The sequence below is a fragment of the Nothobranchius furzeri genome, chromosome 14 (assembly GCF_043380555.1).
Source record: "Nothobranchius furzeri strain GRZ-AD chromosome 14, NfurGRZ-RIMD1, whole genome shotgun sequence".
In the NCBI taxonomy this organism is placed as follows: Eukaryota; Metazoa; Chordata; class Actinopteri; order Cyprinodontiformes; family Nothobranchiidae; genus Nothobranchius; species Nothobranchius furzeri.
The window spans coordinates 23,040,460-23,052,759 of NC_091754.1; the positions used below are offsets into that span (position 1 = coordinate 23,040,460).

General features: G+C 37.5%; 1 protein-coding gene across 12 annotated transcripts in view; it reads right to left on the reverse strand.

The window, feature by feature from the left end:
• mid1 (midline 1) overlaps positions 1-12,300 on the reverse strand; it is a 42,227-nt gene that overhangs the window by 6,882 nt on the left and 23,045 nt on the right. For 11 of the 12 annotated variants that reach the window (XM_015966381.3, XM_015966382.3, XM_070543991.1 and 8 more), the window contains 3 exons: positions 11,271-11,336; positions 2,685-2,780; positions 2,148-2,255 (listed from right to left, as the gene is read on the reverse strand). In XM_015966381.3, the coding sequence (XP_015821867.1) occupies positions 2,148-2,255; positions 2,685-2,780; positions 11,271-11,336 (270 nt within the window). The remainder of the gene's footprint in view (positions 1-2,147; positions 2,256-2,684; positions 2,781-11,270; positions 11,337-12,300) is intronic. The other variant, XM_070543993.1, reaches the window with a different exon arrangement.

A 12,300-nucleotide genomic window follows, 5' to 3' on the forward strand; every position in this document is an offset into this window, starting at 1 on the left:
TGATTGTTTCTGATGCTGCACCCTCTGCACTGTAACTGGTCACCTTTTAACTTTGTCTTTTTAGTTTTTTACATCTAATTTTATTTGTGCATTTTAAATGTGATTATATAATGTGCTGTTTTATGCTGTCACATTGATAATGTCTTCGCTTATATTGCACCCAAAAAGCACACTGAATTACTTCTGTGTATGAAATGTGCTATTTAAATAAAGCTGCCTTGCATTGCCCAGAAAAAGGGAGGTGAGGAACACAATAGACTATAATTAAGGACACATGGGTATGAGTCAAAAACTATTTTCTATGTTAAATTCTGCGTGAACACATTTCTTTCATTATCCACAATAAGATCATCCAGGATGAGATTATACATCAAATATATTATATATAACTGCTTTAGCTCCACCTTCACCCTCGGTTTGTTTGTGTCTCCCTGCTGCCCTTATTAAATCTGTCAACCAGGTGAAACCACTAAGAACATTTCTGATAGCTAGTCCCTCCAAACTCTTCAAGGACATCGACAAACAGCTGACACATAAACATGGTGATGGGGTAAAGAGTCTTTCCTTAAACCAAACAAAGCTGTTTTTGTCTCTAGCTCGAGTAAAAGAACTAGGAGTAGGACGTGACGCCACCATCAGCATCAGCTCTGAGGAAGTTTGCAGCTGAGAACGAAACTGCCAGCAGCAAGGAAAAAAAGAAACCTTTTCTGTGTTTTAAAGAAGAACCAACAATGCAGTTAGTAAAAGAACTGGTTCTGAAACTGAAAACGGTTAAAATGATCTGTTTTCTGAGTCATGTAAAGAACTAAATTCATAAAGACAGAAAATACTGTGAGAATAAAGGAAAGTCATCCAATTTTTTCTTGATTACATCCATTGTATTTGAATTTAAAAGCAAGCGTCTTTACTTGTCTCTGTGACATACTGTCTATTTGTTGTGCTGCAAAGACAAATTTCACTCAAACAAAGACTCTGCAGCTGACCAATCAAATTCAGCTAGAGTTTCCTTTCTAATCTCATTGGTCAACTCATGCTTTAAATAGGAAACATAAAAACTCAATGCCTTCTTGTGGCCTAGAACAAGGGTCCCCCACCTGCAGTTCTGGAGCCACATATGGGTCTTACGCTCTTCTGTGGTTCTTAAAATATTTGGCTGAAAATAATAAAAACATTCATAAACTGTGTTTATAAATATAGATATAAGAATAATAAAAAAGTTTTATTCATGGAATGATTTCATTGAATTTCCACAAAATATTTTTTAAATCAGTTTTTCTTTCTTTGCCATTTACTATAAATATCAAAATCATATAAATTTCCATATTCTTTTTATTGCAAAAGTTAAATTATTATTCTTAAGATATAAACTTAATAATAGAAACAAAATGGTGTTCTCTCACAAATGATAACAAATCTCTTGCAGTGGATATTTATGAAAGAGAAAAAATATTTTTCATTCTATTCCAGAGGAAAGCCAGAATCCTGATTTCAATCTCAGAATTTTGAGGAAAAAGAGAGAGAGAGAAGAGATTGGCCCTGATCCTCTTCCATAGATATTTCTCAAAACTAATAAAACATATTTTATTTCTAAAGTTCCAGTCGTGGCTCTAAAGAAGTTGTATTCTGGTGGACTGAGGGGGGAACATCTCTTTAGATACTATGAAATTATTTAGTTTGAACTCAAATCCTTTAAAAGAAAATAAAAATGGTAAAAATTTTATACTTTAAAATCTCACAATTTCCTCTCAGGATGCTAAAAACTACATTTACAAAAACAAATAGTGGAATAAAATATAATTTTTAGTGAATCATTAACTCTAAATTAAATCTGTCACGAAAGACTATTTATCTAAACGTTGGCATCATTTTAGCAAAGGCCTTCATTGAAACTGCATCAAATCTCACTGCTTGTGTTCAAATGAGCAAAAGAGCAAACTTTGAGTTTTTTCTTCACAAGATGAAAACATTATATATATATATATATATTTCAGATTTAGTTTAGGCAGAACCTTTTTGCAGTTTGATGATTCATGTCGGGTTTAATGAGATCAGCAGGCTCGGGTTTGAGAAGGCAAGGTTATCGACACGGAGAACGTGATAAACAAACAAACAAAGGTTATACAGATACAAAAGGTGATAAACAACACCTTTCCCTCCTTTATCTTGGTCGCTATGATCTGTCTCCGCTGCTGTATGATATTAATCAGCAGGTCACACTCCTCCAGCAGCTTGTTTTCCTGCCGAGACGCATTTACCTGGACAGAAAAGAGGAGCGTAGATAAGCGACGGTGAATAATAGTGCTGGGTTTTATTTTAAAAAAAATGTTCCACTGAACATGGTTTTAGTAAACAATACGAGGAGCTAAATCAACACTGCACAGATAAAATGTAGCAGGGAATGAAATCTAACAAAACATCCATGCTGGATTCATCTTTCTGCAGCCGTGATCACAAAACAAAACCAATATTAGTCTGTTCAGGTGAAATAAAAGGTAGAACTTCATTTGATTTGTCTTAAAAGTGGAAACTAAGAAATGCTTGTTGAGGTCTCCCTTTGGTGGCGTGATTAAACACCTCCATCAGATCCAATAAATAATTTTTGCATTAATGGTTTAACGAGTTATTGTTGCCTGTGAAATGCCTTCGAAGCCTCCACCTGAAAGCAGAAAGATCAACAACCTCACCTCCACATTCTGGCAGGTTTGGATAAGCTTCCCCATCAAGCTTTCCAACTCACTGGTCCTCTTGATTAGATTACTGAGGTTGGAATCCAAGGCTTGCTGCAAAACATAATTGAAAGAGAAAACTGTATTTAATTACACACTTTTCACCATCGAACCGTAGGCAGCTGAATAAATATTGGAGAACGGTTAGCGCATGTGAATAAACATCGACTGGTGGTGACAAGAGATTAAAGGTGGCGAGCAGAGGCTGCAACTGGATCCACCGGTCCACTCGGAGGGCCTGATTAGTGCGAGGCCTCCCTGAAGTCCTCCCCGTGGTGCACCAGAGATCCCATCACAAAGCCTGCTGAGGCCGTGGAGCTTAGCAGAACATCTGCCAGTGATTTGGACAACTAAACCCTGGCTGTGTTAATCACTTACTGACATCAAAGGCTGGTGTTTCAAACTTAATCTCTGGCTGTAATTGGGTGGCAGGATGATGGTGCGCTCTGATTATAAAAAATGCTTGCTCGTATTGTATTCTTCTCCAGCAATAAAACTTAATTTGGATTTATTTCTGAGTGCTCTATCAATAAACGCAAGGAATTAAGGGTGTAACTCCAAAACTTCAGGCTGTAAAAAAAAACCACATTTTTGGCTCAACTTCTAACAGAAAATACTTTTATAATCTTTTAAATGTAACTTGTTTTGCAGAAACTCAGTGATTCACATATCCATTAAACCCCTGCAAACTCTCTAAATAAAGAAAATTTCAGTAATATGCTCAGAATATTTTCAGAGGAGCCAGGAAATATATTTGTTGTTGTTACTCAACCTCTACAAGTGAAAACATCTGATTTGATTTGGATGTGAAACGTTTTTTTCATTCGTGGCTGAATTACACGCACATTTATTAGCCAGACAATTAAAGATGAAGAAAAGATTATTCTTGAACATGGCTCCATATTATCATTCAAGCTAGCTTTTAAAATCTCTGCTTAATTATTCCTATTAATCTTTCAGCAAGAGCTTAAATCTTTCATTCGTCTGCCTTCTTCTTCTCGACTCATCCTAAGTGACCTGAACCCCTGAGAGTCCAGCAGCGTCCTCGGATCTCGTTCATCACGCTCTTTCATTTGACGGTAAAGTTTCAATTTTAATTTGGAATGAGTCTAAAGCTGTTCATTAATACAGGCTAAAAAATCTATAAAATCTGGATAAAAAAAAACCTCAGTGTGTCAAACAGCATGAGAAATTAAATATGCAGATTTTTTTAAAACAAGATTTATGTATTTTATTGTTCTGATGATAAGCAGAAACAGACAACACTTCTTTATTTAGATTCAAACCGTATATAATATCACTGGAGTTGGTTAGCAGCTACAAAAGCAAGATTAATTTGTTATCACAAGAAGCAAATTTCATGAAAAATGGCTGAAGAAAGAAGCACCCAGTTTGTTTTATAGCCAGAATTAGTTCAAGGGAATTCATCTGGTCTTGGAAGTTTGTTATGGGATCAGAATCAAACATGGTAAATGGTCTGTACTCGTATAGTGCCTTCTTAGGGTTCTACAACGCCCCAAGGCCCTTCACAACACAATCAGTCATCCGCACATGCACACACACACATTCACACATTGGTGAAGATGAGCTACATTGTAGCCACAGCTGCCCTGGGGTGCACTGACGGAAGTGAAGCCTGGTTACTACTTCTCTGTGAGCTCCGTAACAAAGTGACATCCACAAAGTGTCAAAAAGGTTTTCACGTTCGAGCCCTTGCGCTGAGGCATAATGGCGTTGTGTGTCTCCACACCGACGCAGATGGAGAAGTATAAATTAGACTTGAGAATGCCGTACACAGGCGCCATTGGTCCCTCCGACCACCACTAGCAGGCAAGGTGGGTTAAATGCCTTGCCCAAGGACACAACAGCAGCCTTCTCTGACGGAAGCCGGGATCGAACCTGCAACTTTCCAATTGTTTATGTTTATTTATTTTTTCAGATGCTTTTATCCAAAGCGACTTACAATTTATAACCTATAGGGCATGTTGTGATCTGTGGGGGGAAACCGGAGTACCCCGAGGAAACCCACGCATGCATGGGGAGAACACGCAACTCCACCCAGAAAGGCCACAGCAGAGTTTCGAACCTGCAACCTTCGTGCTGCGAGGCAACAGTGCTAACCACTGCACCACCATGCAGCCCTGGACAACTTACATGCAACATGCAATTACTGGACAACTTCGTCCTACAGTTCAAAACCTGTGAAAATGATGTGAGTTTTGAGTTTCCGTGCTTGTTTGTCTTGTGTGAATAAACACAAGACAAACAAACAAGGTCGCGTGACGACCTTGTGATGACCTTTCTGGGGTGTGCTTCCATTTTTGTTCAGGATCTTTTGGGACAGATTCTGTTTCTTTAGTGATTATGATTAAACCATTTTTAAATCTTTATTTAAGAGGCCACCTTATAACACATTTTTATTCCATTTAGTCATCGTTAGTCATGATTTTCATCAAATGATACACTTGAAATAATAAGTACACAGTAACAGGTAACTGTGTGTTGCTACTAATGCACACAAAGTAAAACGCACTATTATGCAAATTACTATAACTAAGACAAACCAGTACATACTGTAGTACTTGGAAATTTGCTCACTCGAGCTACAGTAAACAGTAAGCAGGTTTCTAAGTACTTTCTACTTTTTCTCTTTGTAATAGTATCTTGCACTTAAGTACATTTTACTTTGTTTGACTTAATGGCTCCAACACATAACTACCTACCCCCATGTACTTATTGTTTTAAGTACAATTGGTTCGCCTGCTTCTTTCAAGTAAAGTTAACTGATCAGATTTTACAGTGTATATGTTAAAAGTACTTCTGACAAAATCCCTAAACACCAGGGTCACATTAGCACTATTTAATACACTAAAACTACAGAGCACTTCATGCTACATTTATTTTGGTAGAAAACAACAAAAAGTGCAAAGAAAGAGTGAAGAATGCTTTTATGTGTTTCAAATTGTGATTTTATAAGATGGGTGCGTCACTGTACACCAAAATAGAAGGTTTTTTTTCATACATCACTTCTCATATACATGATTTATTTATACTGAAAAGAATGTGATGAAAGCCATTCCAGTGCTGCGGGTACAGGTGAGGCGAGACTGAGCTGTTAAAAGTGTTGTGTGGACACAATGTCTTGATCCGGCAGCTGAAAATAAAACTAAAAGTATGTCCTTTTAAAGTTTTATAGTTTTGTTCTTTTTCTACTACAGGTGAGGTGACACAATAAAACCAGGAGACAAATAAAACAGGCAGCGTGAGTCATAGAGAAAGTTCACCTCTGCAGGATTTTTCATGTGATGTTCTGATTGCAGCTGAAACTTCCTTCATCAACATTCATCTTCCTCTCGTGTTTGGACAACTCTCACTAACGGATGCTTCATTCCTAAAGTCATTTAAAACTAAAGAGAGGAAAGAATAGCAGCTTCCTTTTAATGCTTCTGGCTCCACGCCCTTGCGTTGGCCCGACACGCTTCCTTCCTTTTAGGGTCCAAACGGGTCACTGTCAGGATCGAGAGTTTTATCCTGTGTCAACACTAGGAATTTTATAAACTGGCTCCCTCTTCATCCTGAGAGCAGCACAGGTCCGGTTACACTTAAAGGCCCCATGTGTGAAATCCATTGAAATGAGGATAAAAAATGCAACTCTTTAGCTCCATGAAGATCAGAGAAAGTATTGGAGCTATGGTGGCCCACTCATGAGCTTGATGATATAACCAATTTCCAATCTCTCTAGCCTAACCCACACAAAGCATATAACCACTCAACCGGTTAAAAAATGCATTTTTAATTAGGACTGTTTTATCAACCTACCAGTCCTGAAGGAAGCAAGCTAGTTCTGTTAGATCTTGAAGCTGTCACCATTCACACACGGATGAGGGGTGACGTCAGCCGGGAGGTCAGGTGTTGTGAGAAATTGTGTTCCCCTAAATTATTCTGTCCCCCCACGTCGGGAGTTCGCACTTCAGGCTATTTTCACAACATTTGTGATCGACTTTTACGGGAAAATGATGTAGTGTAATGTAATAATGTCATGCTTGAAGTTTTTATATCTATATGTCCTCCTAAAAACAATAAAAATGGTACAGTAAAAACATTCCTGTTCACTTATTACAAGCTTATTTATCCTTTTTGAAAGTTATGTAAAAGGGTGTAATCTCACTCAGTTTAACCATCTTTTACTGGAGGTTGTTTTGTCCTCATAATGGACTATATGTTCTGTGAATTTGGAAATATTTGATCTTGATTGCCTAAGGGAAACCGCATTTTTCAGGGGAACATCATTTCCCACAACACCTGTTTCATGTGGATAAGAGCAGCTTTGTAAACAAGTTGGCTACCAGCTAATGGATATGGAAAAAGAAAGAAAACGATCTTTTATGGAGCCATCACTGGTAGCCCCATGGCTGGCGAAGGAGGGTTAGCGAGTCGGGGACACCCCGTGGAGATCAAGTAAACAATGCTAACTTTTACCGACCAGCTAATCATGGCTCATGCTGGCTGTGAGCCACGGCTGGTGAGCCGGGGACACGCTGTGAATGCTGTGCGCAAACCCTGATTACCAGCCGAAGGAGACCCAGTTAACATTTGGTGAGGTGAGGTGAGAAGAAGTCCTCACAGAAGCATGTCATGTCTGTAACGCATAGAGAAATACATCACTGTTAGTAATGTGTTTGTGGAAGTTAGGTAAACAATGTAGATTTAGCCAGGGGCTAGCGGACAAGCGCTGGAGTATGATGGGAGAGAGGGGTTAGGGAGTCAGGGGGGACACCACTAAAGGCTGGTGTCCAGCTAATAGCGGGCGGGGATCTTAACATATACGGCTTCTGGACATGAAGACGACCTGTCAAACTTCATGTGTTTTTCGATTTCATTGTTAATTATTCAAACTACCAAGTACAGCAATGGTTTAGCTAATCTCTTCTTCTTCTTAGTTGAATTGGCAGTCTCCGTGCTTCCAGGGCACACTGCTGCCCTCTGCTGGTTCTTTCAGGTTATAGTCAAAGTTCTAACGCACAACGCGGAGCTCGTATGCCCCTAAACAGCTACTGTATTTCAAGATGGTGGATAACCATGGAGTGTATTAAAAAAATTTACATTTCAAGCTGAGAGGAATATTTAGAATTGATGTTGGTGAGAAATATTAATTAAAAAGGACAAGTTTGCCACAGAATTTAAAGTAAACAGGTAAATGTATTACACAGTGGAGCTTTAAAGCTAATCAGAAAGACATGAGGATTATACTATCTAAACTATATGTTAGTAAATATATATTTATTAGAGCTTTAATCCTTTAAGGCACTTGCTGGCATAGTTTGAAACTTAAAATTTCAAGCCCAGGGTGTAATTTTGCATTAAAAAAAGTCTTGTTACAGTAAAAAAAAGAGTCTATTTTTTCATGCAGAAAATCACTGAAAACAAAGTGATTAAATATGTATGCTGGCCCTGTTCTGTTTTTTAATGAATGTTTCCTTCTACACTGCTCAGTCTTTAACTTAGCTTTTTTTATCTTATTCTTGCATCTAACTTTATTTGTGTATTTGTCGTGTATGTTTATGTATTTTAAAACAGATTTTTAAATTTGCTGTTATGTTGATTTTATTGTTTTTATGCTCGTGCTGTTCTTGTTCCTAGAAAGTACAATGAATTGCGTCTGTGTATGAAACGTGTTGTGCAAATAAAGCCGCCTTGCTTTGTCTACAAACAGACCATGGTGGATTGTGACGTGAGCCAACACAACCAAGCTAATGCTAACAGCTAGTTTCTAGGTGATCTCAAGGCTAGTTTCAAGGTTTGTTAGAGATGTTGATCATTTTCTAGATATACAAGCTAAAAATGGCTCATCTGGTCCTTTGTCTGAGCACCAGAAGAGGAAAAGATTTTTTATTTTTAGCTAAGTTAAAACCATCAACATAGTTAAAACTCACACAGTGCTTCACAAGAAACTAGGACCGGGCATTGAATCGAAAATTTATCATTATCAAATTTTCTGGCTCTTATCGAGATTATTTTCCGCATGTCAACAAATTAGATAATAAAAAACTGAAAAGATGTGTGTAGGTTGACGACGTTCATGTCCCTGTACCACCTTGAAACAAATATGTGACTCAACCATAGACTGTACATACTCAACGCATCACATGTGACACCCCCATCTAGTGGACAACTTTTGTTTCTGCGCATACCTGTAGTTATCGTCCATTTATGGTTATGGAGGTGAAATCCTCACTATATCGTGATATTGATTTTAGACCATATCGCCCAGCCCTACAATAAACAATAATGTTTTTGTTATGATTTTAAAAATCTGAATAAAAAAATGGGGGGTAAAAATGAAAACTTAAGATCAGAAAAAAGAATGAGAATAAAAAAGAAAATGTAAACATCGGAGAATTTACAGAAACAGCAGCTTGCAAAGATTCTAGTGAGGAAGCTGAGGATGAACAGGAGTTCACACTAAATCCAGTCTGAACAGATGAGTTTGCAGGACTTAAGAAAAAGTGAAATCTGATTATGATTGTTGTTATGATGCTTAAAGAGGTGAAACATCACAACATTAAATTTAAGACTCAGTTCGACCCTTATAGTGTGTCTAGAATCTAAGGATTTGCTCAAATTACAACTAAACAGCACAAAAATATTTAATAGATTGTTTATGATTCTATTTGTTTGTGGGTTTTGAATGTCACGCTGCAGCTGTTACTGCATTCTTGTGTAATAAAATACACTATAACAAAGAAATGTATGTTGAGTAGTCACAAATGTGTAATCTAATAAACCATCAGTTTATTATATTTCCCATCAAAACTGGCCAGATGACACTATCTATAGACTCAGAGGCTGTTTCTCAATACTCAAGGACGCTAGTACGTTCTTGTGTACTAAACAAGCATGTTCTTGACAAGGACACCAGAATGTCCGTTCTACCGAGTACGAGAGGACAAGGATGTCATTTGAAACAGAACCGTAATGTGTCATGTCCTGGCAACAAGAGCTGCTTCTGGCTACAGATAAAAAACAGACTGATATAAAAATAAAAGTATAGTTTGTTGCTTGAATAACAAATTAACAACGATAACTCATTTTTTTGTATTATATTTGGCCCATTTTGAAAAAAAAAGTTTCCTGAAACAAAACGTTTGTTTTTTTTATCAGAGCTGAGCTACGCTGCATTTATTTTGATAGTTAGCTACTTAGCTTATGGGCATTTTTGACCACAGGACTGCCGCATACTGGATGTTTTTCCCTTTTCACACTATTCTTTGTAAACCCTAGAAATGGTTGTGCGTGAAAATCCCAGTAACTGAGCAGATTGTGAAATACTCAGACCGGCCCGTTTGGCACCAACAACCACGCCACGCTCAAAATTGCTTAAATCGCCTTTCTTTCCCATTCCGACATTCAGTGAGAGTTCCTTGCTGCTAATGCAGCTTTAAGCAGCTAGGTTTAGTAAATTCATCATTTCTTTTTAACAGTGTACATCTCATCAGATTTTTGTTTATTTTTTATTTATTTATTTATTTTTGCTCAGCAAAACATTGAAATCTCCATACTTTATTGAAACAGAATGAGGTAGTCTTTCTTTGGCAAAGTTTGAGCTAGGCTTGAAGGTTTTTGGTTTTATCGATCGTGAAATGAGTTCCGTTAACAAAAGCAAACACTCGCAATTTATTTTACTTTCCCATTTTAAAACAAGTAATCTATCCGTGTTTTCTGTTACTAAGCCTCATTTTAGTATACATCTTTAGATAATTGTTTGTAAAAAGAGCATGGCCAAACTTTCAAATTGCCGTCAATGGCCATGAAAATTCATTTCCAGGAGCCACAAAGGGTGCACAGGCGACCATACTGGAACATCTTTGTTCCGCAGTGATGCATTGACATATAAAATATTTAATTATAATATAACATCACATCATGATACCAGACTGAAAGACTACCACTAAAGCACTCCTTTTGTGAGACATTCAGAGAAATGTGTGAGAGTAAACATAACAATCAGCAAGCTTAACCGAACGCCACCTGGGTCCTGACCTGCATATACCGCCTGAAACAAAACAATTTCTGTTGGAGATAGGAATTGTGATTTCCTCTTTCACTCTAACAATGGAAGCAACCACGTTTGTGAAGTCATAGAAAGAATAAAACAGGTTCGCGTTTCACCAAGCAACAGAATACTAAAGGAGTCGGCATTATTCATCAGACAAAACGTGTTATAGTAACGACGGGAAGATAAAGTGGACAGTGTTTATCTTGCCATGATCCCAAATGCCGTTAATCATCAGGAGGGTGTTATTAAGCAACATTAGTGCTCGCATTTAGCAACAAGGTGGTTAATAAACACAGAGGACTCATTAAGCTGAGCACCATAACTCATACAATAAAAGCGGCCAAGGTCACTGTCTCATTACTCAACGTGCCAGACCAGACGAGTCTATCTCAGAGGACTTTGCTTTCATTGTTTTTAATTAGAGTGAAGTTTCAGGTGGGATGAGCTCATTAATCTGTCCTGGTGAGTAAAGAAATTATGCTGATCACCTGGTCTGCATCCTGGTATGCCTGACCATGCCCCTCACAGAGAAAGTGGCGATGAAGAGGCGATGTCTGCATGATGACAGCATGATCAGACAAGGGAAGAGAAGTTAGGACTCATCCTCTCATCTCACATCCCAAAAAAAGTTACTAAAACTTTGACCAACAGGCATTTTTAGGACACATTTAGTGACTCATGCAAAGTGAGTAATTCTTTTCTATCATGCAGCTTTTGCCATGCAAAAGTGAAGCAGATTGTTTTTATGCAAAATCCATTTATTAATTTATTCTCGCCTTTTTTTAATCGTTTGTGTTCTGACAGTTATTTACTCTGCATTAAACGCTTCACATTGAAGCTCAACTGTTCATGTAGATCTATTAAACAAAAAGATCTGTAATGTTGTCGAAACCACAATAAGATGCTGAATAACTTGGCAGAATTTCTTCTGACAGCAGCACATTTGAATGAACATGAACGAAAGAGAAGCTGAGCCACCTTTTTACGCTCCAGCTAGCAGCATTGTCTCATGTGTTATTGATGTCGGCCCAGCTGCTGAAAGTGAGCGGATCCACTTAACCTAAAACTGGGAAAGTGGACTCCAACTCAAGTGCCATCGCATTATGAAACAAAAGAGACAGTTTCCAACTCCTGCAATAACCCTAAGCTTTGAAAGTAATTTTGTTAACACCTGAATTGCATGAATACACATTAAACTCATGTATTATCTTTTATATCCGATGATTATTTATTTATTTTTAGCAGGATTTTAGGAAATGTGCACAGCTGATTTCCATAAAATGTAAGCAGAGGTACAATTGACGGCATTAGGAGAAAAATTACTAAATCTCAATCTTTAAAAATATAATCAGCCTCAAAGTTGTTCATCGTTTCAGCTCACAGTAAAAAGCAGATTAATTAAACCATTAAAAAAAACACCTAATCTGGTTCACTTCAATGGAAAAAAAAAAATTAAATCTCTTAATAAAAGCTCGCAATCGAAGTTTATTAAGAGTTTAATGATAAAATGTATTCATT